This window comes from Pinus tabuliformis, chromosome 9 (genome assembly GCF_031772625.1).
Source record: "Pinus tabuliformis cultivar Carrire ecotype Pingquan chromosome 9, CPIR1, whole genome shotgun sequence".
Lineage (NCBI taxonomy): Eukaryota > Viridiplantae > Streptophyta > Pinopsida > Pinales > Pinaceae > Pinus > Pinus tabuliformis.
Genome location: NC_142307.1, coordinates 462,768,448 through 462,791,265, shown reverse-complemented (window position 1 = coordinate 462,791,265; position 22,818 = coordinate 462,768,448). Strand labels below are relative to the sequence as shown.

At 32.5% G+C, this 22,818-nt stretch overlaps 1 protein-coding gene across 1 annotated transcript; it reads right to left on the bottom strand.

The window, feature by feature from the left end:
• Positions 1-14,952: 14,952 nt before the first annotated feature.
• On the bottom strand, positions 14,953-15,561 carry LOC149149198 (uncharacterized). Its single transcript, XM_089442410.1, has one exon. The coding sequence runs from the start codon at positions 15,559-15,561 to the stop codon at positions 14,953-14,955; it is 609 nt and encodes a 202-aa protein (XP_089298536.1).
• Between the last annotated feature and the right edge of the window lie 7,257 nt (positions 15,562-22,818).

Genomic DNA, 22,818 nt, shown 5'->3' with positions numbered 1-22,818 from the left:
CTGCAAGTTTCAGTGTGTAAGTTTCATATTTATTTTAGAATTTCATCTCTCATTATTATGTGTATTCTTTAACATAGACATGTGTCGTCCTCAACTAATCATATGCATTTCCATAGCACTAATCCAAATGACTCCTTTAACTATTATAAGTATCTATCTACTTGTATATTACCACTTTGGTTTTTAAGTATTTTTTTTTTTTTTGGTTCATTCTTTAATGACATATCTCCATTTCATTTCATTGATCATGAAATCTACTATTTTTTTGTAGTGGTTGAATTATTCTTCAAAAATGTATTCAAAATCTTTGGTAAGATCCCAAATTTGTTAATAACTTTAAAACTGTAGTAAACCTAACCTTTAATACCCGCAATAAAAATCACCCCCAAACTGAGATTTAAATGTTCCGTCATATAGTGATGGATCACTCTCAACTTCAAATTCAAATGTTATAGTGATGACAAATTAAATTAATAATTATTTTATTTCAATTTTATAACCTATGATAATAAAGTATTTTTGGATCATCTAACAATGGGAATATAGTAATTTGTCAACTGCAATTTTATAAGATGTCCAACCTTGATTCTATTAGAAATATTACGAACTTGTGAAGGATAAAGAAGTGTACACACATTTTGGGTGTGTCACACAGAAAGAATTCATGACTTATTTAAGTGCCAGGCTTAGAGAAGAAAAATTATAAGGATGTAATGAACATAAGTTCTAATGGTATAAGAGAAAGCAAAGAGGAACTTGCATTTTAAAGAAATAAGTGAAAATCTTCGGCACATGGTGAATTGTAGGGTATAATATGATGAATATATATGAAAATGGCATAGAGGAAATTTAGGCAAAGTATCTTATATTAGTTTTAATGGTGTTTAGTATTTTATTAGTAAATATATAAAATAATAATATTTTACAAAGGTTTTAGAGTTTTTATTTAATTATTAATAATTAATAAAAAAAATATAGGGATTTAATTTTTATGGAATATATACCAATAGATTTGGAATTTAGTTTAAAATAGTTATGTTATTTTTTCTTTTTAATTTAATTAAAAAAATATATAAATTTAAATTAAATAAAAATATATAGAAAATATTTTGATTATAAATTATGTGTTTTGAGTATGTGGTATTAATAAATCATGATATTGGTAACGATATTGTAACAAAATCTATTTACAAATTAAAAATCTTTATAATAAAGTGAAAATAAAATTCTATATTTAAAAAATTGTTATATATTTTTCACAATTTTATTTATTTAACTCATTTATTAATTATTTTTATAATTATTATTAATAATAATTATTTTAAAAATATATATAATTCAATTACTTTTATGACTTTTTTATAATTTTAACCCTATAAATTTTATTATAAAACAAATATTTTATATTTATTTGTATCCACTATTTCATTTATTTATTTTGAACTATTAATTATGTTTTATTTCACCTAATTAAAATATTAATTTACAAATACAATTCACATAGTATATAAGTGTATAAGTACCCTTCATGTTTTATTAATAACGTGGGGTAGTCACACTTAGTGTTACAAAATCATTGCAATAATTCTTTCACTTACTAAATCAAGATGTTGATCAAACTATTCGCAAACCATCAAGGTGTCAATCAAACTAAATGAGTGAAAACACATGCAACATAAGGAACTTGCAGAAATACATGAACTTGCAGACACAACATGTTGTAAGACAAATATCGGTGAATGGTGATGAACCCAAAACATTAAAGAGAGGAGGTTGAGTTCCAATTCAGGAATCAGTCATTTTCAGTTATTCTGAAACATGAATGCAATTAATTGAATAAAATAAGGGGAGGGTGGTGAATCAATTGACTGTAACCTTGGTCTCTCGTAATCGAGGTGCTACTTTGAAATATTCGTCGAGGCAAACATGGAACCAAGCTGCATAGTTTCTCAAAAATTTTCACTCGGATTTTGTATTTAACGAACACTGAAGTTGGTGCCCATGAGTCATACCAGAACCTCCTCCCATCAATTATCATTACGTTAAAAACTAAATTGAACGTCAGCAGGAGCTTCTATCATGGCCGTTTAATTTATTTGTATTGGTTTTAAGTATCCCTGCCAGGTAGCCAGGGGCAGTGGGCACCTGATATAATTTTAACTTCTAACCTAATTAATAAAATGATAGAAAACCTTTACTAAAATTTTTCATCAAAAACTAACAGCGACAAATATGAGTTGCAGTCAAATCGATCTCTTCATAGAGATTGCACTTAACAAATATTCGGCGAACAAAATAGCTTCAGATATGCAGATAAATCAACAAATATTATCAAAGTCATTGCGAATAAAATAACATATATGAGGGAAAAAACTAAATTAATAATAATGATGGAAAATTTTAATGGATATCCTACTTCGAATCTTCCGGCAACAAATATGTTACTAGCATTGAAATTCATCTCTTAAGAGACATGAATTACATAGAAGGAATAATGGGCAATCAAGGTGGCCCCAGATCTGCAGACAGATTAATAAATATGATCAAGGTCAATGCAAATAATGCCTAGGTGCATTTTACAGGGGCCAAAGACTCAACCAGAGACTATGCTTTTTTATAAGAGTCAAAGACATGCGTTACCTTTAGCATTCAAAAATGTAATTATAATGAAAGGTCTCATTGGACTTTCTAATACAGGTAAAGTAATCATCGGACGTTCTAATATAAGTAAACTAATAATAAATGGGCCTTAAGGATGAATGTTTATTAGGACTTTGATATGAGTGTCCAAGGATATTAATAGTAGCAATATCACTCTTGGTTGAGCGAGTAGAGTTTTTTCCCAATGCCAAAAATTTATTTTGAAAAAAATAATTTTAAATGTTTGTTATGGGATTATTGGACTTGCTGATGAGGCTCAGTATTTAAGTTTATATAGGTTTTGGGCTTAATTTTTTGGGCTAATTTTTTATATCATATGATTTGTTCATTGGTTTTATGGGTTAATTGATATTTAGTTTTCCGGTAGTATAATTAGTAAATGGAGATAAGTGATTGAGAATATCTCTTGGAATTAGTCTTTCACAAAGAAACACAAGATGAATTTTTTAAAATTTCCATATAATATATTTATCTTATTATCTCCCTAAGAGGTGTTTGTACTGACCTTTACAAGATCCAAGATGTTCAAAAGTAGCTAATGGCAACATCCCAAAACATTTTTTTGTGAGTTTTTACTGAAATTGTATTATAAGATGATCATCCCTTTGCCTTTGAGAATTACAGATTGAATGAGAGATAAAAGAAATCATTGTATGTCCATATATAATAGAAAAATGTTTATCATACTTCATGTAATGGCTATTATGTTCAATTACTCTTAAGTGTTAATTTATTCATTAAAACAAATCATTTTAACCTTGATAAATAAGAAACCAATAAAAGTTGATTTCTTGGATCCTATATAACAACAAAGAGGACAATATTATTTTTATGTCTTATCTTGAAATAGAGAACCACCTACATTATACTCCAGTATTAATTAGTTATCCTATTTGGTTACCTGACTTTTCGTAGACTACATATGAGATTCCATTACATGTTAGTTTTAACATAACATTTTTGATAGAAAATAAGTTCAATCTCAAATCATTTGAAATGGCATTATACTCCTTAAATATCACATTCATTTTAGATTTGGATGTCCATTATTATGTATATTCTTCAACATGTACATGCCTCCATTAATTGGTTATATGGGTTTTTATAACATTTATGAAAATGTCTCTTTTAGTTGTTATTGGAAATAATACAACTCAAACCATTTGAAATGGTGTTATACTTCTTAAATATCACATTTATTTTAGATTTGGATTTCCATTATTATATATATTCTTCAACATGTACATGCTTCCATTAATTGGTTATATGGGTTTTCATAGCACTTATGAAAATGTCTTTTTTAAAATTGTTATTGGAAATAATAAAAATTTCACATTAAGTGTTTTATGATTGAATCTCATATTGGTAAAAGTTGCACATTTGGAAATGTTTTGTATCTCAATCTTCTCGGACCTAATTTCACTCCTAACTCTAAGTTGGGATAAATATCTATGTACTTTATCACTAGATTACCACTATCTGAAAGTAAAATATCTTTGAAAGTAAAAGATGTTATCTTTTAGTGGCTATTGATTATTTGATGAAGTACACTATTACATTTGGTGGATCATAAAACCTACTATTTTTGGAGTGGTTGTGTTATTCTAGAATAATAGGTAAAAAATCCATGATATCGTTAATCATATAATTTGAATAAAAATCCCAAATTTGTTGTTAAATTTTCATAGGTAATTTTGAAATAAAAATCACCTATAAATTGATATTTAATTGTTCCTTCTTCATGTAGTGATAGACAAATTGTCTATAATTAGACAACGAAACAATAACTAAATAAAAACAAATTTGTAGCGAGAATATGTAAGTTTTTTAGTGCTATCTTATAAGTGGTTTAATGGTAACAACACTAAGAGAAGCTCCAACCTTGATTCTATTGAAAATATTACAAGCCTTCAAAGGATAACTTTGAATAAGGAGCTATAAATTCTAGACATCTCACATAAATGAAGACGTCATGACTTCTTCCATGAGCCATGCTTAAAAGAAGAAGGTTGATAAAAATGCAGTTACACGAGCATAAGTTCTAATGGCATATGTGAAAGGAAAGCGGAAGTTGAGGCATTTTAAAGGAATGAGGGAAAAACCTTAGGATATGGTCATGAGAGGTTAGGAGGAAATTTTGGCAAAGTATTTAACATTGGTTTTAAGGGTTTAAAATATATTTTAAAAAAATTATATAAAATAATAATATATTTTTTTACATAAACATAATTATATTATTTATAGATGTGTTTGTTTTGAAATAAGACTTCTACAATTTTAATTAATTATTAATAATTAATAAATAATTGATAAGGATTTAATCTATATGGAATATTTATGAATATTTTTAGAAGTAGTTATGTTATATTTTCTCACATAAACATAATTACATCTATAGATGTGTTTATTTTGAAATAAGACTTCTAGAATTTTAATTTAATTATTAATAATTAATAAATAGATGGTAGGGACTTAATCTATATGGAATATCCACAAATATTTTTAAAATCAGTTACTATATATTTTTTCACCTAAACATAATTATATCTATAGATGTGTTTATTTTGAAATAAGGCTTCTAGAATTTTAATTAATTATTAATAATTAATAAATGGATGATATTGTTAGAAGTAGTCAAGATAAATGATTGAGATTTATTTCAAAGATAACTATGTCATTTTCAATTTAATTAAAAAATGTTCTAAAATTAAATTAAAATAAAATATTAATGAAGTATTTTGACTGTAAAATAATTTATGTTTTTTTGGATATATTGTATTAATAATTCAAGCCATGGTATTAGACTATGATAATGTAACCAAGTCTATTCTTGTTTATATATATATGACTAACTTATTTATTAATTATTTTTATAATTAATAATAATAAATTTTTTATGTGTGGAAAACACTTACAAAAATTTAAACATAAAGTATCTTAATAATACACTCATTCCCCTAAATTTTAGAATTATTAATAATTATTATATAAAATAAAGATATAATTTAATTAATATTTTTTTTCACAATATAAATATAAAACTATGATAAAGTAAATTTTTTTATTACTCACTAACATTAAACTTATTATATTTATATAATTAGAACATTATTTTTATAATAATAAACTCACAAATACAATTCACATATAAATACCGATTAGATTATTTATATTTTATAAATACCCATTAGATTATTTATATTTAATAACTCACACAGCATAAATACAAGTTTTCCGGTTATAATCTATTCATCCATTCTTTCACATTAATTAAAATACTTTTAATTAATTAACAATTAAGTTGCCAATCATACTAAATGAGTGACAAACACACTCAACATAAATACAAGTTTCCCACTTATAATCTATTCATCCATTCTTTGATAATAATTAAAATACTTTTAATGAATAGGATTAATGCATAAATATATATAGAAGAAGATAGGCGTTCAGAGAAGATAAGCTAATTGTAGTTAATTCAATATTTAACCATATAGAAACATTATTTCACCTTGAAAGGACACAGTATGCCAGTATTTAACTATAATGTTTGCGTGTACGTTGTGCTCTGGTTATCGTCGTGAACATAAGAGCGATTGGAGATCGGATTTGAATATATGATCCGCTAGACAAATACAACAAATTAAAACAGTAAGTAATATTAATTTACTATAAGCGGTGCTATTATTTTTTCGCCAACTCGTTTGAATTTGATTACGTTGACAGGCACATTTTATATATTTACACATCAATAATCTCACCTCCAAATTTACTCACTTCCAAAGTAACTAAAAATTCAACGATATTTAACATCATCAAGAAACATTTATAAAATGTATTTAAATTTTTGAAGTTTGCGGACTTTTGAATATTTGACTTTTACAATCAATTTGCATAATTTCAATAAAGTTTGGTTGATATTGTTGGTAATGTGATGGTTCTTAAACAATTGTGTTGATATTATTGATGAGGTGGTATATTCTCAAACAATTATTTGATTTGTGAATGACATGACCTTTTATATTTACATTTATATTATATGAAATATTTTTGTAACAACATATAAATTAGTTTATTTAACTAATAAAAATTGTAATATTTTATTAAAAATATTTATTTTGAAAAGTAAAAATTATGAATAAATTTATTTTAGTTTAATTATTAATTCTAAAATTATTTAATTATTTTTTAATAAGGGAAAATGATTTATATATTATATATTGTTAAAAAAAATTCACGTGTGTATTATATAAAATATTTGAAAAAAAACTAATTTTATAGTTAAAACATTTTGATGTCTCACCATTATATATGTTGGTCATTTTTTAATATTCAATAAAGATTTATTGGAATTACAAATTTAACATGTACACAATCTAGGGTACAATGAGATTTTCAAGGCATTGATTCTATTTATGCATTTTAATTTAAATAATAACAATTTTAACATATATATACTAGATGTTTCAATTTCGATCCTAACATAAATATAGTAAATATACACTCCAAAGAACAAATGAAAGAGGTAATTAAATAATTAATGTATTTGCACACTCATGATTTCAACTTCTAATATTGTACAATTTTAGTAAATATCATGTGCATCTTTTTGACACAAATTTGAAAACGCAATCTACTTAATAATAGAGGAAAAAAAAATAATCCTTTGCAAATATAATATAATAAAATTCACAAGATGAAATTCTAGGAAATGAATGAATCTGATTAATATACAAAGTAAAATTAAAATGTTTGTAAACTAAATCATATCAATTTATAGCTTAATTTTCACATAAAATAAAGAGCACTCTGGCATGAACAATAAAATTAATTCATCCCAAATAAAAAAGTATTAGTTGCATAAATAAATATTTTAGTTTAATATTTTAGGATTTAAGATTTATCATTTTAATTGAAATTTTAACATGATTTATCATTTATCATTTTTTCTTAATCTTAACTCAAAATTTAATAAATATAAAAGATTGAAACACACCCTTATATATTCCAAATATTTATTAGAGGAAAATATATATTTATAAATGTTTAAACAAATCATCTTTCAAGATTTTTCATCAAAAGGCTATTCAAGATCCATTTTTAAGCATGTAGAAAATGAGGATGTAATAAAATAAAATTATAGATTAATTTATTTTACAAAAACTACTTCATCATAAATACTAACATGAAAATAATTTGCATAATAAATCCCTACACTAGTTATCTATCAAACTCTTAACATCACAATTCACTATCCATAAATTGTGTGGCTTTCTTTAGCAAAACTTGTCTATAATAGTTCCGTTCCAATCTATTATAATTGTTTGATGAAGTAGATAATATAAAGAATTAGAAAATGTGGTCACTCATTAAAAAATTTCAAAAATATATTATTTCTTTACTTTGCAAAACAAACTATGAATAAAAATAATTCATTAAAATATTCATGAAAGAAATAAATTATTTCAAAAATTTACAATGAAACAAATAATTTTTGGAATAATTTGGAGAAAGTAAAGTATTAAAATACTCCTCAAGATATATTTATTAATACCTAGAGGGACACTATTAAGAATTAAATAAATGAAATAGATGTGCACAATCGGTACTATTGCAACTCCAAATTAATTATTGATAAAATATATTACTTCTTCATTAATAACTAGTTTTTAATAGACAAATACATATACATATATAAATACATCTCAAAGACTAACTCCAAAAATATTACCTTCCAAATCAAGAAACACAACCCACTCAAACTATCCAAATGCAAACACACAAACTATTCAAAGCATACAAACCAAACTAGTTTAAAGAAGAGAATGATCAAGTTAGCTTACGCAAAGAAAATGTAAAGTAAAGCCACTAGCCAATTTTCTAACAAGGGTCAAAGGCAGAAGAAACAAAACATCATGTAAATCGGGGATGGATCTTGCTAGCTCTCCTTAGTTTTCCCTAGGTTGAGAAAGGAAGCCAAGGAGGTAACCTTAGACCAACTTTTGACTTGGTAGCTAGCCCTACCAAATCAGAAAGGGCTCTCTCTTGAATACTTAATCTCTGAGAAGAATTATTTTCTATTTAAGAATAAAGGCTAGATATTTGGTAAATGACAGTTTACGAAAGAGAGACATCCATCCATTGGGTGATGGAGTCAAATGATCAGAAATTTTATCAAAGGTCTGCTCGATACCTGGTTGATTGAACAAAATCTAATCAAAGGCAAGGTAGAACATGCTTTCTTAGATATAAAATCATATCAATCTGGAGGTCGAAAAATAGGAAACAATCCACTAGAGAACCAAGCAAAGGCGAATTCTAATGTAGCTATAAAGAGAAAGGGTGAAAGTATTAAAATTATGAAAAATAACGTTACGATGAATGAATTCTATTTCATTTACCCTTATTCAGAATTCTAGAAGAACAATACATACGTGAATTAACGAAGGAAGACCAACAAATACATGAGAATAATATTGACTTGAAATCTCACTCGCATGAATCTTTGAGGCCAAAGTCCTAGTACCTCAGACCCAGACATCGTTGATTAATTTTGAGAAAAGTGATAGGTATGTCAAAGCCCCTCAGAGTCCTCATACCCGAACCCTTATTACAATTAAATTACAAAAATGTATAGGAGAAAGCATCCCCTAAGATCAGGAGGTCGATTCCAAACACTTGGCTAAAATATGCTGAGTTTTAGAATTGTCTACCATGAAAAATGGACCAGCTTTTCTGAAAAATAAGGGTAAAAGATGAGCTCATATTTCTCAAACCTGTGACAGTTGTTACAAAACTGGACGATTTTTTTTTTCACTGAGCACATTCTGAAGAAAAACCTCTCTCTGTTTTTTGCAAATTGTCTCCAGCTTCCCTAAATCTACATATAAAAAAAAATGTCTAAGACAGGAAAACATGAACCCTAAAAATTGGGCCCAAAGATTCCTTCGAATCTCCCCATCTGTGATGCCTATGAGAAAACCGAAAGACTTTAATGTTCTTTGGTCCATGCTTGAAAATAATCTCTCTTGGATTTTAAAATTTCATCCCCATTTCCCCAAAAACTAGTTTAGACATTAACTGGGTAAAACAGTGAAAATGTCGGCTTAGACATTAACTAGGTAAAACAGTGAAAATGTCGAGTAAATCCCCTGTCTTCAGCAAAAAATCTTGCTCTTTCCTCTGCTAATCCGTGGGCCTTCCTTTCAAATTTCCAGCTTTGTGAAGATTATCCTTGCGCCCCACCCGCTGGACCTGGCTTGGGCTAGCTAACCATCCCTCGTGATTTCGTGATCTACCAACTGAGTTGGGTGGGAATATATAGTCTTAGCTAGCAAACAAGCCACCTTGATAGTGTAACAAATTTTGCTTAGAATACATATGCCTTTTCAAGCCATAGAATGAGAAAGAAAACATTTAGTGTTATAATACACTTGAAATTGAAATAAGCAACACACTTCCATACTTATTTCAGAGAATATAGACCCAAACAATAATTTGTCACATCCATACATGACTAACGAGTCACTTGAGAGTGGATGCAAAGGTTATACACTCTTGGACCTGTGCCTGCACTAACTCTTTTGGAATGTTTTCTATAGTATTTCAGGTGTATTAAAATTCATCTAAAAGAACATGCTTAAACGAATGAGCTTTTCTTCCTGGTAACAAAAATTCTGCCTCAAAAAAGGAGCTTAGTTGGAAGAATAAGGTAAGAGGAAAACAATCAAGCCAATCATATTACCAAAATGCTCAATGAAACTGTGCATTCTTAATAAAATTGGCCATTTACACATGCATGAGTTATATGTCAACTGATCAAGGTTACCCATTTACACATTCTTGCCATTTTTAAAATGGGACTGACTTGCTGTTAGTTGGAATTTGATGGGCAGACATGTCTAGCCAATCAATCATGACAAAAGTAGAAATGATAAATTACAATTGAGGTTGATGGCCCATCAACTTCAGTTTACAAGTTTACAAATGAGAAATATTGTATTCATGGATTAGAATAGTAACCACTTTCACCTCCATGCAAGGCATCTTGAGTGAGAATTAGGCTTGATATTGCAATCAGATATATGGTTTTGTCAATGTGAATATCATATGATATAAGATATATTTTCATTTCTTCCTGATGCGATTTTTTTGTCATTATGAGACTTTCAAAAACTTGATATTGATATTTCTAAGAAGATATTTGGCTACTAAAAAAACGAAAGACAATATAATATTGAATGAAACTTTGTAGTCCTTAGGTGAGGATCCCTTGAAGGTGCCTCAACGCTAGATTTTTCATTGAATTAACAAACAAAACAATACATGTCTTATAAAAATACATTTAGTTAGGGAGATGAAACAACCTCCTATAAAATAGGATCTAATTCCTAATTACAACAAAAATCCAAACCACCTAGCTATTAATTTCTCCATTATTGTCAATTTCCCCCTTAATGGAGAAAGGATTGAATTCAACAGCTAACATCTCTCTAAACAATTCAAATTTTATCTTGCTAAGGGACTTTGTGAAAATATCAGTAACATTTTCATAAGTATTATAATATTCAAGAAAACATTCTTTAGATTGTATCTTCTCTCTAATAAAATGAAACTGTGCATCAACATGCATTGTGCTTACATGAAATATTGGATTATTTTCCAACTTGATTGAGCTATGGTTGTCACATTTGATCACTATAGCCTTATTTTGTTCTTTTCCAATATCTTGAAGAACTTGCCTAAACCAAACAACTTCACAAGTTGTTGCACATAAAGCTTTATACTCTACCACTGTAGATGAGAAAGATAAAGTAGCTTGCTTCTTGTCGATAGATGAAACAATCCTAGATCCAATACTAAATGCATAACCTGTATTAGATGTTCTATCATCTAAATTACCATCCCAATCTAAATTTGAGTAACCTATCAGCTCAACATTGAGAAGGTTGAATAAAGCACCACACTGTAATTGTGGTGAGGATCTTTATTTATAATTAAAGAGAGATAATTACATACTAATTTCATATCAATTAGCAGAGAAATTTACATAATTCACTCCTGGAATTAAGGGACAGTGTCGTCATGAATGTCAGGCCTTAATTTCTATATGGCGGGCCTTTGATGACGGCAAATTATCCTCAACACCCCCCCGCAATCTGAGCGTCGGATTGGAATGAACGTGAAGCTTGGATTGGAAAAATTCAAAAAGGGGTCAAGAAACACTTTTTGTGAAGATGTCAGCAACCTGTAGATGAGAGGGCACATATTACGTGTGAAGTTTGCCAGCGACAACAAGTTCGCGAAGAAAATGATAGTCTAATGCAACATGCTTGGCTCGCTTGTGATAAACTGGATTGGAGCTCAAAAAAATAGCACTCTTGTTGTCGCATAAGAGAAGAGGCCGTTGTGGAATGAGAACCTGGAGGTCATGAAGGAGATGCGTAAGCCAAATAAGTTCGGCAGCAGTGTTTGCAAGAGCACGATATTCAGATTCACAACTGGAACGAGATACAGTAGGTTGCTTCTTAGCACTCCAAGAGACCAAATTGTCACAAAGATAAATAGAGTAGCTAGAGGTAGAGCAACGAGTGTCTGGACAAACTGCCCAGTCAGCATCAAAGTAAGCAACTAGAGCACCAAGAGTAGCAGATGAGCGAAAAGTAAGGCCAAAATGGTGGGTGCCCTTGACATAGCAAAGAATACGCTTAACAGCAAGAAAGTGATCTTTAGTTGGAGCATGCAAAAATTAACTAACAAAGTTGACAGCATGAGCAATGTCTAGGCGCATGATAGTCAAGTATTGTAGTGCTCCAAAGATAGACCTGTAAAGAGTGAGATCAGAAAATAGAGGGCCATTAGCAGACAAGCATTGGGAGACAATCATGGGAGTATGGACAGGTTTTCTGTCAAGTAACTTAGCGCAGTAAGAATATCTCGTGTATATTTCAGCTGACTGAGAAAGAGACCATCTGCGGTTGGCAAAGCTTCAAGGCCAAGAAAGTAACTGAGAGGACCCAAATCTTTAGTGGCGAACATAGAATTGAGTTTACAAATAAAGTTGTCAAGAAGAGAGGTGTTGTTGCCAGTAACAATAATGTCATCAACATAAAGAAGCAAATAGATAATGTCAAATTGCTTATGAAAGACAAATAGAGAAGGGTCAGCGCAGCTGCAATAGAAACCAAGTTGAATAAGAAAAGAGCTGAAGCGCTGGAACCAGGCACGAGGAGCTTGCTTGAGACCATAGAGAGCTTTCTTTAACAGACAGACATGATTAGGAAAGCGAGGATCAATGTACCCAGGCGGTTGTTCCATATAAACATTTTCAGTGAGAGTGCCATTGAGGAACACATTCTTGACGTCAAGTTGACGAATAGGCCACTTGTTGGTAATAGCAAGAGAAAGCACAACACAGATAGTAGTGGCCTTGATAACAGGACTAAAGGTGTCGGTGTAATCAAGACCAGGTACCTGGGTATATCCTTTGGCAACAAGGCGAGCTTTGAATCGCTCAATGGATGCATCAGGAAGGTATTTGGTCCGGAACACCCATTTGGAGCCCACAATATTGGTGTTTGTTGTTCGAGGAACCAAAATCCAGGTGCGATTATTGTGCAAAGCATGAACTTCTTCATCCATGGCAGCAAGCCAGATAAGATTCTTAGTAGTAGATTTGAATCCTTTAGGTTCAGTGGAGGCAAGAAGAGCAGAAAGAAGTCCAGATGAGCCCAAGACACCAAGGTTTGCTGGATGACGAGTTTTGAAAATACCAGCTTTAGCTCGTGTGATCATAGGGTGAGAGCCTAGCGAAATTGTTGGCGCAGGAACATGAGGAGCAGTCCGTGCCTCAGTGGGAGGTGGACTAGAAGCTGGTGCTGATGAAGAGGGACCTACAAAGGAATCAGTAGCCTGCAAGGGTTCTTCCACTGGATCAGTACAGATAGCACATGGGTTAAATCCGGATTGAGTAATATGCAAAGAATGTGGTGCAGGGGATGACGAAGGAGGGTCAGTATGTAAAATACGAGGTTCCAGAAAGTGGGAAAATTGTAGAGAAGAAAGGGGCTGAGCATGAGAGGTATTGATGAAAGGGAAATGATTTTCATCAAATTGAGCACGTCGGGTGATATAGAGCCGAGAGGTGACAAGGTCAAGGCAACGAAACCCTTTATAAGAGGGACTGTAACCCAAAAAAATGCATGGAATGCTGCGTGGGGAAAATTTGTTAGGCATATAAGCACGTAAACAAGGATAAACACGACAACCAAAGGGATGGAAATTTTCATAATTTGGAGAAGAACCATATAAAAGTTCAAATGGTGACTTACCTCCAAGAAGCGGTGTTGGCAACCGATTGATGATGTAAGCTGCAGTGCTAAAAGCATCAACCCAGAAGCGAGGAGAAAGGTGAGAGTGAAAAAGAAGGGCTAGGCCAGTCTCGGTTACGTGGCGGTGTTTGCATTCAGCACGACCATTTTGGGCGGGTGTATAGGGACAGGAAAGCTGATGGTGAATGTCGGTTGTACGAAGATGAGTTTGAAAGCTAGTGCTAGTGAATTCACCTCCGCCATCACTTTGAAAAATTTTAATGCGAGCAGAATATTGATTTTCCACAAATTTTTGAAATTGAGTGAAAACATTATAAAAGTTAGATTTGAATTTTAAAGGATAAAGCCAAGTGAATCATGAATAATCATCAATGAAAATAACATAATAGACAAACCCCAAATTGGATTTGACGGCGGAAGGGCCCCATAAGTCGCAATGAATAAGATCTAATACATGAGATGACCTATGTTCATTACGTGAATAAGGCGAGCGATGATTTTTCGCAAGTTGACAGGTACTGCACAATGTGGGAGAGGGCGATGAAGACGTAAGATAAAGATGTCCTTGTTTATTTAAATGTGAAATAACAGAGTGATCTACATGTCCAAGGCGAGCATGCCATAAATCATAGGAAGCATGTAAAGATTTATTTTTAAGGACAGAAAAGAAAGCAGAGTTGCTACGCTCCAGAACATATAGGCCACCATCTCTCTTATCGGTTGCTACCACCTTTCCCGTTTGAAGATTCTGAATAGAGAAACGATTATTAGTAAAAGTAACAAATAAGGGAAAATCAGAGGTTAATTTACTAATTGAGAGAAGATTTTTGGTGAGATGGGGAACAACCAAGACATCTAATAAATGAATATTTGGAGTAGGAGAGAGGGTACCAGTATGTTTGATGGGTAAGGAGGAACCATTTCCAACATTTACAGAATCCTTACCATTGTATTGAGTGGACTAGTCCAAGTGAGATGGGTCATTAGACATATGGGCTGAAGCTCCAGTGTCCAAGAACCAATCAGAGACCGTTGCATCATTGAGAGAACAGGGACTGGTGAAGGCTTCGGCAAGATGAGCAGTTGACTCACTGCGAACATACCTCTGATTGTAGCGACCAGCATAATGGCCATCAAGACGGCAGATTTGGCAGCGGGGAGGGCGACGTCCTGGACTAGAGGAATGACGACCATGATTTGCAGAGTTACCACGACCACGATTTTGCAGGGGTTTTGCCACAGAAGTTGTGGAAAGAAAGGAGCTACGCTGGGTTGACTGTTCAGGACCATGACTGGCGGCTGTGAACGCGGCAGCAGGAGGAGCAGTGGGCTCGAGTGACTTTTGGAAAATCTCAAAGCTCTCAGCTTTGGAAACTAGGTCGACAAAGCTGGGAAGAGGCATAAGTGCCATCTGCGTAGTGGAGAAGCTGGAGAAATTAGTGCCGAGGCCGCGAAGAAACCAGTGCAACTTATCAGTGCCATCCACGGGCCGACCAATCGCATGAAGGTGATCGCAGAGGGATTTGAACGCACGAGCATAGTCGGCAACAGATTTGGTACCGCGTTTCATCAGCTGAAGTTCGTCCTTGAGATGGATTTCGCGGGCCTTCGAACGGTGGTTGAAGGTGTTCTCCAAAGCAAGACAAACCTCACGTGTAGTAGAGAGGCCAACAACCTATGCGAGGGCTTCCTCGGTGAGGGAGGAACGAATAAGGCAGAGAAGACGTTGATCTGTAGATTTCCACTCTAGGTGCTTGTCATTGGGTGTTAGAGAAGTAGCAGGATTAAACTGAGGGCGCAGTACGATGGTGCCATCAACATAACCCAACAAATTCTGACTGTCAAGAAGAGGAAGAAGTTGAATCTTCCAAAGGAGATAATTGGTGGAGGAAAGTTTAATGGTGATCATATGAATTAAGGTGTTGAAAGGAAGAAGGGAGGTTTCGGTAGCCATGGGGAGGAAATGATAGAACAACAAAAAAACTGGCAGAAGGAAGCGAGGAACAAGCTGCAAACCACTGCCTCAACTTCAGATTGAACGCTCCTTGTTCTTGCAAGCTCAATTATCTCCAAACACAGGTCAAAAACAGCTCAATAGCTCTCGGATGGCAGCTGTCTTCTTTCTCCACACTTGACCACCGATCAACCTTCAGACTGCACACAAACAGAACTTGAAATCTGATACCATGAGAAGGTTGAATAAACCACCATACTGTAATTTTGGTGTAGATATTTATTTATAATTAAAGAGAGATAATTACATACTAATTTCATATCAATTAGCAGATAAATTTACATAATTTACCCCTGGAATTAAGGGACAGTGCTGTCATGAATGTCAGGCTTTAATTTCTGTATGGTAGGCCTTTGATGACGGCAAATTATCCTCAACAAACATCAAATGAATCAGTATACTTAACACCAAAATTAATTGTTCCTTTAAGATACGTGGGGACTTCTTTTGCTTCTTTCCAATGGATTTCTAGAGGTCTTGCCATAAATTGACTTAACACATTAATAGAGTATGTTGTGATAGGTCTGGTTGTAGTATGATAATTCAAACTTCCCACCAGTTTTCTATATAATGTACTATCTACCTCCTTTGAGCCATCATCAAAATGCATATTCACATTCTATTGCATTGGAACAAAAGCAGCTTTGCACTAATCCATATTAAACCTTTTACACACTTCTCTGACATGCTTACCCTGAGTAACAAAAGTCTAGCCAACATCTCCACACTTCAAGGCCTACACAATAATGTAACTCACCATTATCATTCATCTCAAATACTTGTGACATCATCTCCTTAATTCTATCAATTAGTTTGACTGAATTTCTTGTAATAATTAGGTCATCAACATACAAAGAAATCAATACTACGTGCCCCTTTGCTTGAAACTTGGTACACATATTTGGATCACTTTGACTCCTTATAAAATCCTGCTGAAGAAAGAAATAATCTATCTTTTCATACCATGACCTAGGTGCATGTTTCAACACATAGACAACTTTACTTAATCTGCAATCTAAATGTTCCTACCCCTTTTTCATAAACCCTTTAGGTTCTGTCAAATACACGTCCTCTTCTAAATCACCATTCGGAAAAGAATGTTTTACATCTAACTGGTGCAAATTCCAATGGTACTTTGTAGCTAATGCAATTAACAATCTAATAGTGTTTAGTTTAGCTACATGCGCAAATGTTTCTGGATAATCAATGCCCTCCTTTTGTGAGTACCCTTTTGCCACCAATTTATCTTTATATTTATCTATATTGTCATCTGATTTAAATTTGGGTTGGTACAACCATTTACATCCAATGGGCTCCTTATCTTTAAGCAATTCAATCAATTCCCAGGTTTTATTTTTAATTATAGATTCATATTCTTCCCTAATAATGTTTCTCCACTCTCCATGTTGATGAGTTTCATTAAAACATGTGGGTTCTATGACATTCAAAACACTAGTCATCAAGGCATATTCCTTATACCTTTCACGTAAGCAAATATGTCGGGTAGATCTCCTTCAAACTTCACTATTTTCTCCTCTATTCTCTGAAGGTACTTCTACATCTCTGATTGGGCTCTAATTGCTGGTGATGTCCATATCACTGGATTCTTGCTCAAGATTTTGTTGATCATAGTTTTCTGCTTCTACATTATTGTCTTGAACTTCAGAAAGAATGTGCGACTTTTCATAAATGTTGTCCTTATTTCCTTCATCTAGTTGTTCATGGAAAATTACATCTCCACTCGCAAATACTTTGTGACTAGATGGATCAAACATTTTATATGCTTTAAATTTTGAACAATATCCTAAAAAAATGCATTTTATACCTTCAGCGTCAAGTTTGTTTTTATTCTCCTTCGGAATATGTTCAAAGGCCTTACACCCAGACACCTTCCAATGATGAACGGTTGGTCAAACCCATAGAAGGATTCGAATGGTGTCTTGAGATAAAAATACATTGTTGGACTTCTATTCTTCAAATAAACTGCAGTACTAGTGGCTTCTGCCCAAAAAACATTTGAGAGGTTCTAACCTTTGAACATACTTCGTACACACTCCACCAATGTTCTTTTTTTCCTTTTTGCAATACTGTTCTGTTGTGTAGTGTAGGGTACTATAAATTGTTGCATTATTCCATGATCATTGTAGTACTTGATGAAGTTCCAAAATATGTATTCTCCCCCTTGATATGAATGTAGAATCTTTGTGAACTTCCCTGTTTTCTTCTCTGCCATGATTCTGAATTCTTTGAAATACTCAAAAACATCACTCTTTTTCCTTAGGAAGCACACCCAAGTGTACCTTGTGCAATCATCAATAAACAACATAAAATAATAGGCACCTCCTAGGGATCTGGTCTGCATGGGTCCACAAACATTAGAATGCACAAGTTCTAGTATATCTCTTCTTCTCCTATCAGAATTAGAGGGAATTTTTTTTTTGTTGAATTTTTCCTAATGCACAACCTTCACAAGCAACATTTTCATTCTTTAACATAGGGAGTCATTCAACCATACTTTGTTTCTGGAGCAACAATAAATCATGATAATTGATGTGACCATACCTCTAATGCAAAATATTTTATGTTAACATAGTTGTAGAAGTTAGTGCTTGATCATTGTTACTAGTGACATCAAGCTCTTACAGGCCTCCAACTCTGACTCCTAAAGAAACAGGTTTGCAATGATCCAACAAATCTTTCACTATGCAATGTGTTTTGAAGAATTTGACCTTCATATTTTGATCTATAATTGTACACCCAGAGATCATTTTTTCCTTGATCTAAGGCACATACATAACGTTATGAATATGCGTGACATTTCCATTTGGAAATGTTATAGGAATATCCCCACATCCTTTGATCTGAGGTGGGTGATTGTCTCCAAGATAGATATTAACACCATTGCATACCTCCTTGAAATTCTCATACCAACTCCTATTACATGTCATATGAAACGAAGCTCTAGAGTCCACAAACCATGTATTGAGATCATCCATTTTAGTAGGAAGTTTAGCATTAAACACAATTAACTTAAGATTTTTTAGATCAAAAATTAGGGCTTCTCCTGCAAAATGTCTTGACTGTCTTCTATGTTTATGCCTAGATTCATCACTTTTCTTCTTATAATAGTCCGTGGCAAGATGCACACTTGTACAACAGTAAAAACATTTTATTCCATAATCATTTCTAACAGATGACATACATTGATTTGATTTTGGAAATGACCTTTTCTAAGATGAGCTTCCACCTTTATTTTCGCCTCCTTGTTTCCTTTTGAAGAATTTCTTCTTTGCCACAAGTGGTAAATATGGATTCTGAGGCTCCAAATTCTTGCACTCCTCTTCTTCTTGCAATAGTATAGTTGTCAATTCCTCAAAGTTTGATGCTTTCTCCCTTGCTACAAGACTTGTAATAAACATTTGGTAGTCCTCTGACTCTTCATTTATAATGATTGTCACAAGATTGGTAGCGAGTATCAATTCTCCTATATCTCGCAACTTATCTTTCAAATCTTTGATTGTGGAAATAAAGGCATAGACACATCCATTTTCTTCCATTTTAATATACAGGACGTTAGTTTTCAAAAAGATGACTTGATTTATATTTTTGGTCTCATATAATTCCTTTTGTGTATTCCAATTTTCACTAGATGTCTTGCACTCACGAAAATGCGGAATTAGGTTATCTTTAATAGACATCCTTAATAGTACCTTCGCTTTATTTTCCTGCTTCTCCCAGTCTTGAATTGATGCAGTTATCATGCTTGCCACATGTTTTTCTTCTTCTCCCCTTATAATGGTCAAAGCACCATAGCTTTCCAACAATGTCTTGAACTTGAATTTCCAATTAACATAATTCATATCATCCAATTTATTAGCTTCATTGATATATATGTTTGCAAATGCATTTTCCATCTCTCAATATATTCCAAAAGCACTTCCAACACCTTCAAATAAATTTAAATAGAAGCTAAAAATTTGACTAAGCTCAATTATACACTAAATAAATGAAATAAAACTCCCCTTTATAAAAGCCCTCTTTCTCAAAAAAAAAAAAAAAAAATATATATATATATATATCACAACCCATTTTTTTAAATACAAAAAAAACTTTTTCAAATTAACCACAATGAACCACACTAATTGGTTCTAAACCCGTTGACAAATGATATTCTATATGATTTATGCCAAAGAATCTCTTAAATTAATATAGATCACAGAAAACTCAATTCCACAAAAAAAAAACTTTTTCAAATACTCACGTGCTCAGGTTCTTTAAAAAATAATATGTTTTCCCGCCCTACCCCGTCGGCGCAATTTTCGGCCGTAGGAGACGCTGGAGTGCAACACACGTTTCCAAGGATTTCTCAAAAAATATCACGACCCATTTTCTTTTAAATACAAAAAAAAGATATTCTTCAAATGCTCACGTACTTATGGTCTTTAAGAAAAAAAACATGATGTGCTCCAACCCTACCACCGCGGCAACCAATAAATCACAAGCCATAGGGGCATAAATGAACGGCGGCTGTATATGCCCACCGTTCGATTTTGCTAAGGCCGAAATCGAACGGTGGGCATATACAGCCGCCGTTCATTTATGACCCGATAGCTTGTGATTTATGGTTTGCCCCGCGAGGGAGGAGCAGTTCCTATATCCAACTCCATAGGAAAGTAATTGCGCCTGACATGCGCTGGAGATAGCCATATAACACAGCGGGTCTTTTTTTTTCCTTATCTAATCATTACCGCGCGCCTGTTATATGGCTATCTCCTGCGCATGTCCAGGCGCAATTACTTTCCTATGGAGTTGGATATAGGAACCGCCCGCGAGGGAGAGGCTGCAGTGCAGCACACTTTTCGAAGGAGACGGGACGCGTTGGAGTGCAAGAATTTCGATTTCGTAAGTTTCCCCTTTTAAAACGCAGGTCACCCTCTACCAGACACATACAAATCAGACGTCGCTTCACCGATCTTTGATATGGCAGGCGCAATGACACTGATCCGCAGGTGGTCCATCCGGACTGATTTGTCGTCGTCGTCGAATACGTTCACGGTCGCGCTTGGAGTGGCACACCAACCAGAAACGAGCTGCCACAGTACTCGGGGCAGATGTACTTGACAGATCGCCACAGATCTCCTTCAAATGAAGAACCAATCCACAGCAATACAGGTGCAAACAGGGTCCACAGCAATACAACACCTTCGACCAAATTAAATTCGAAGAAAAGACCTCTTCTCACGCTGCAACCGACAGAAGGGAAACAACCGCCCGCCGTAGTTTAATTATTCAATGAGGGGAAATGCAGCACGATCGATCTATGGTTTTCTTTGGACCAATCTCCACGGTGTAGGTCACCTCTTCAATTATGAAACATGCTACTCGTGGTCAAATTGTCCTTTTTTCTGATATTTGTTTGACAAATTAAGAAAGTGTATTGGTTTTATATTGGTAAGGGTTATTTTCGAGGTATTTTGTATTGGTTTCTTACTAAAATTGTCTTTTTTTTCTGATATTTGTTTAACAAATTAAGAAAGTGTATTGGTTTCATATTGGTAAGGGTTATTTTCGAGATATTTTGTATTGATTTCATATTGATAAAAGTTATTTTCGAAATATTTTTTAATATGTAGTCAAATTAAAAATATTATTTAATATGCTAAGAACACATTAGATATATAAAGTTCATTAAAATTCCTGTATAATAATCACAACTATAATAAATGCACTAGAACCCGAAAAACAGTTATAATTACACACCTGCCGACAAAAAATATTACTGTATCTGTTAACATCACCTCTCACGTCCCAGCAATCGAGCCCTAGGTTTTTCGTCGAATTAACAAATCAAATAATACATATCTTGTATAAATGTGGCTTCAGGCTGCTTCTGCTGACTTACTTGGAGTACTCTGTACGCGAACTTCCTCCCATCAATTATCACTACATTAAAAACTGAATTGAAAGGCAGCAGGAGCTCCTATTCTGCCCTTTACTTTATTTGACGGTCAAGCATTAAAAATTACTTATCATTAGACTTAGAAATTATAGACTACCAATAATGTAAATTACTTATCATTAGACTAGAAATTATAGACTAGAAATAATGTAAAATTACTTATCATTAGACTTAGAAATAATAGACTCCGAAAAATGATGTACGGTGAGTTTGTAGCTTTAAATCATGTTTTGATTCAAAGTTTTCAGTATGTATCAAAAGTTTCATTAGTATTAGAAGTATGTATCAAAGTTTTATTAGTATTAGAAGTATGTATCCAAAGTTTTATATTAGTATTTGAAGTGATGTTTTTATGTATTGTGATTTTTTATTGTCTGTATTTTAAAAATAATTATTTTTTTATATGAGTTGTTTATGAATCATAAATCTATTTTTTTCCAATCTTATAATCTAAAAATAGTAATCTAATTCTTATATATAACGAATTTATATAATCAATAAAAATAATATAATTTATAATCAGTAATCTAATTCTTATATATAACTAATTTATATAATCAATAAAAATAATATAATTTATATTGTAATGTGCAATCTCTATACTCATCTCTCAATTTCTAACAATCAAATAATATCCAATTTTATCTCTTTATTTCTGTCTCTTTATTCCAGATTTACTCACTTTCAAAGTGACTAAAATTCAACGATATTTAACATCATCTAGAAACTTTTAAATAATATCTAAAAAGAAAAGTTGGAGGCAGATGTCTAATATCCATTAAATAGAAAACTAAATCAAAATATTCGGAAAATTCAATAAAAAGCTATTAAACTTTTTCCCGAATTAAAATAGG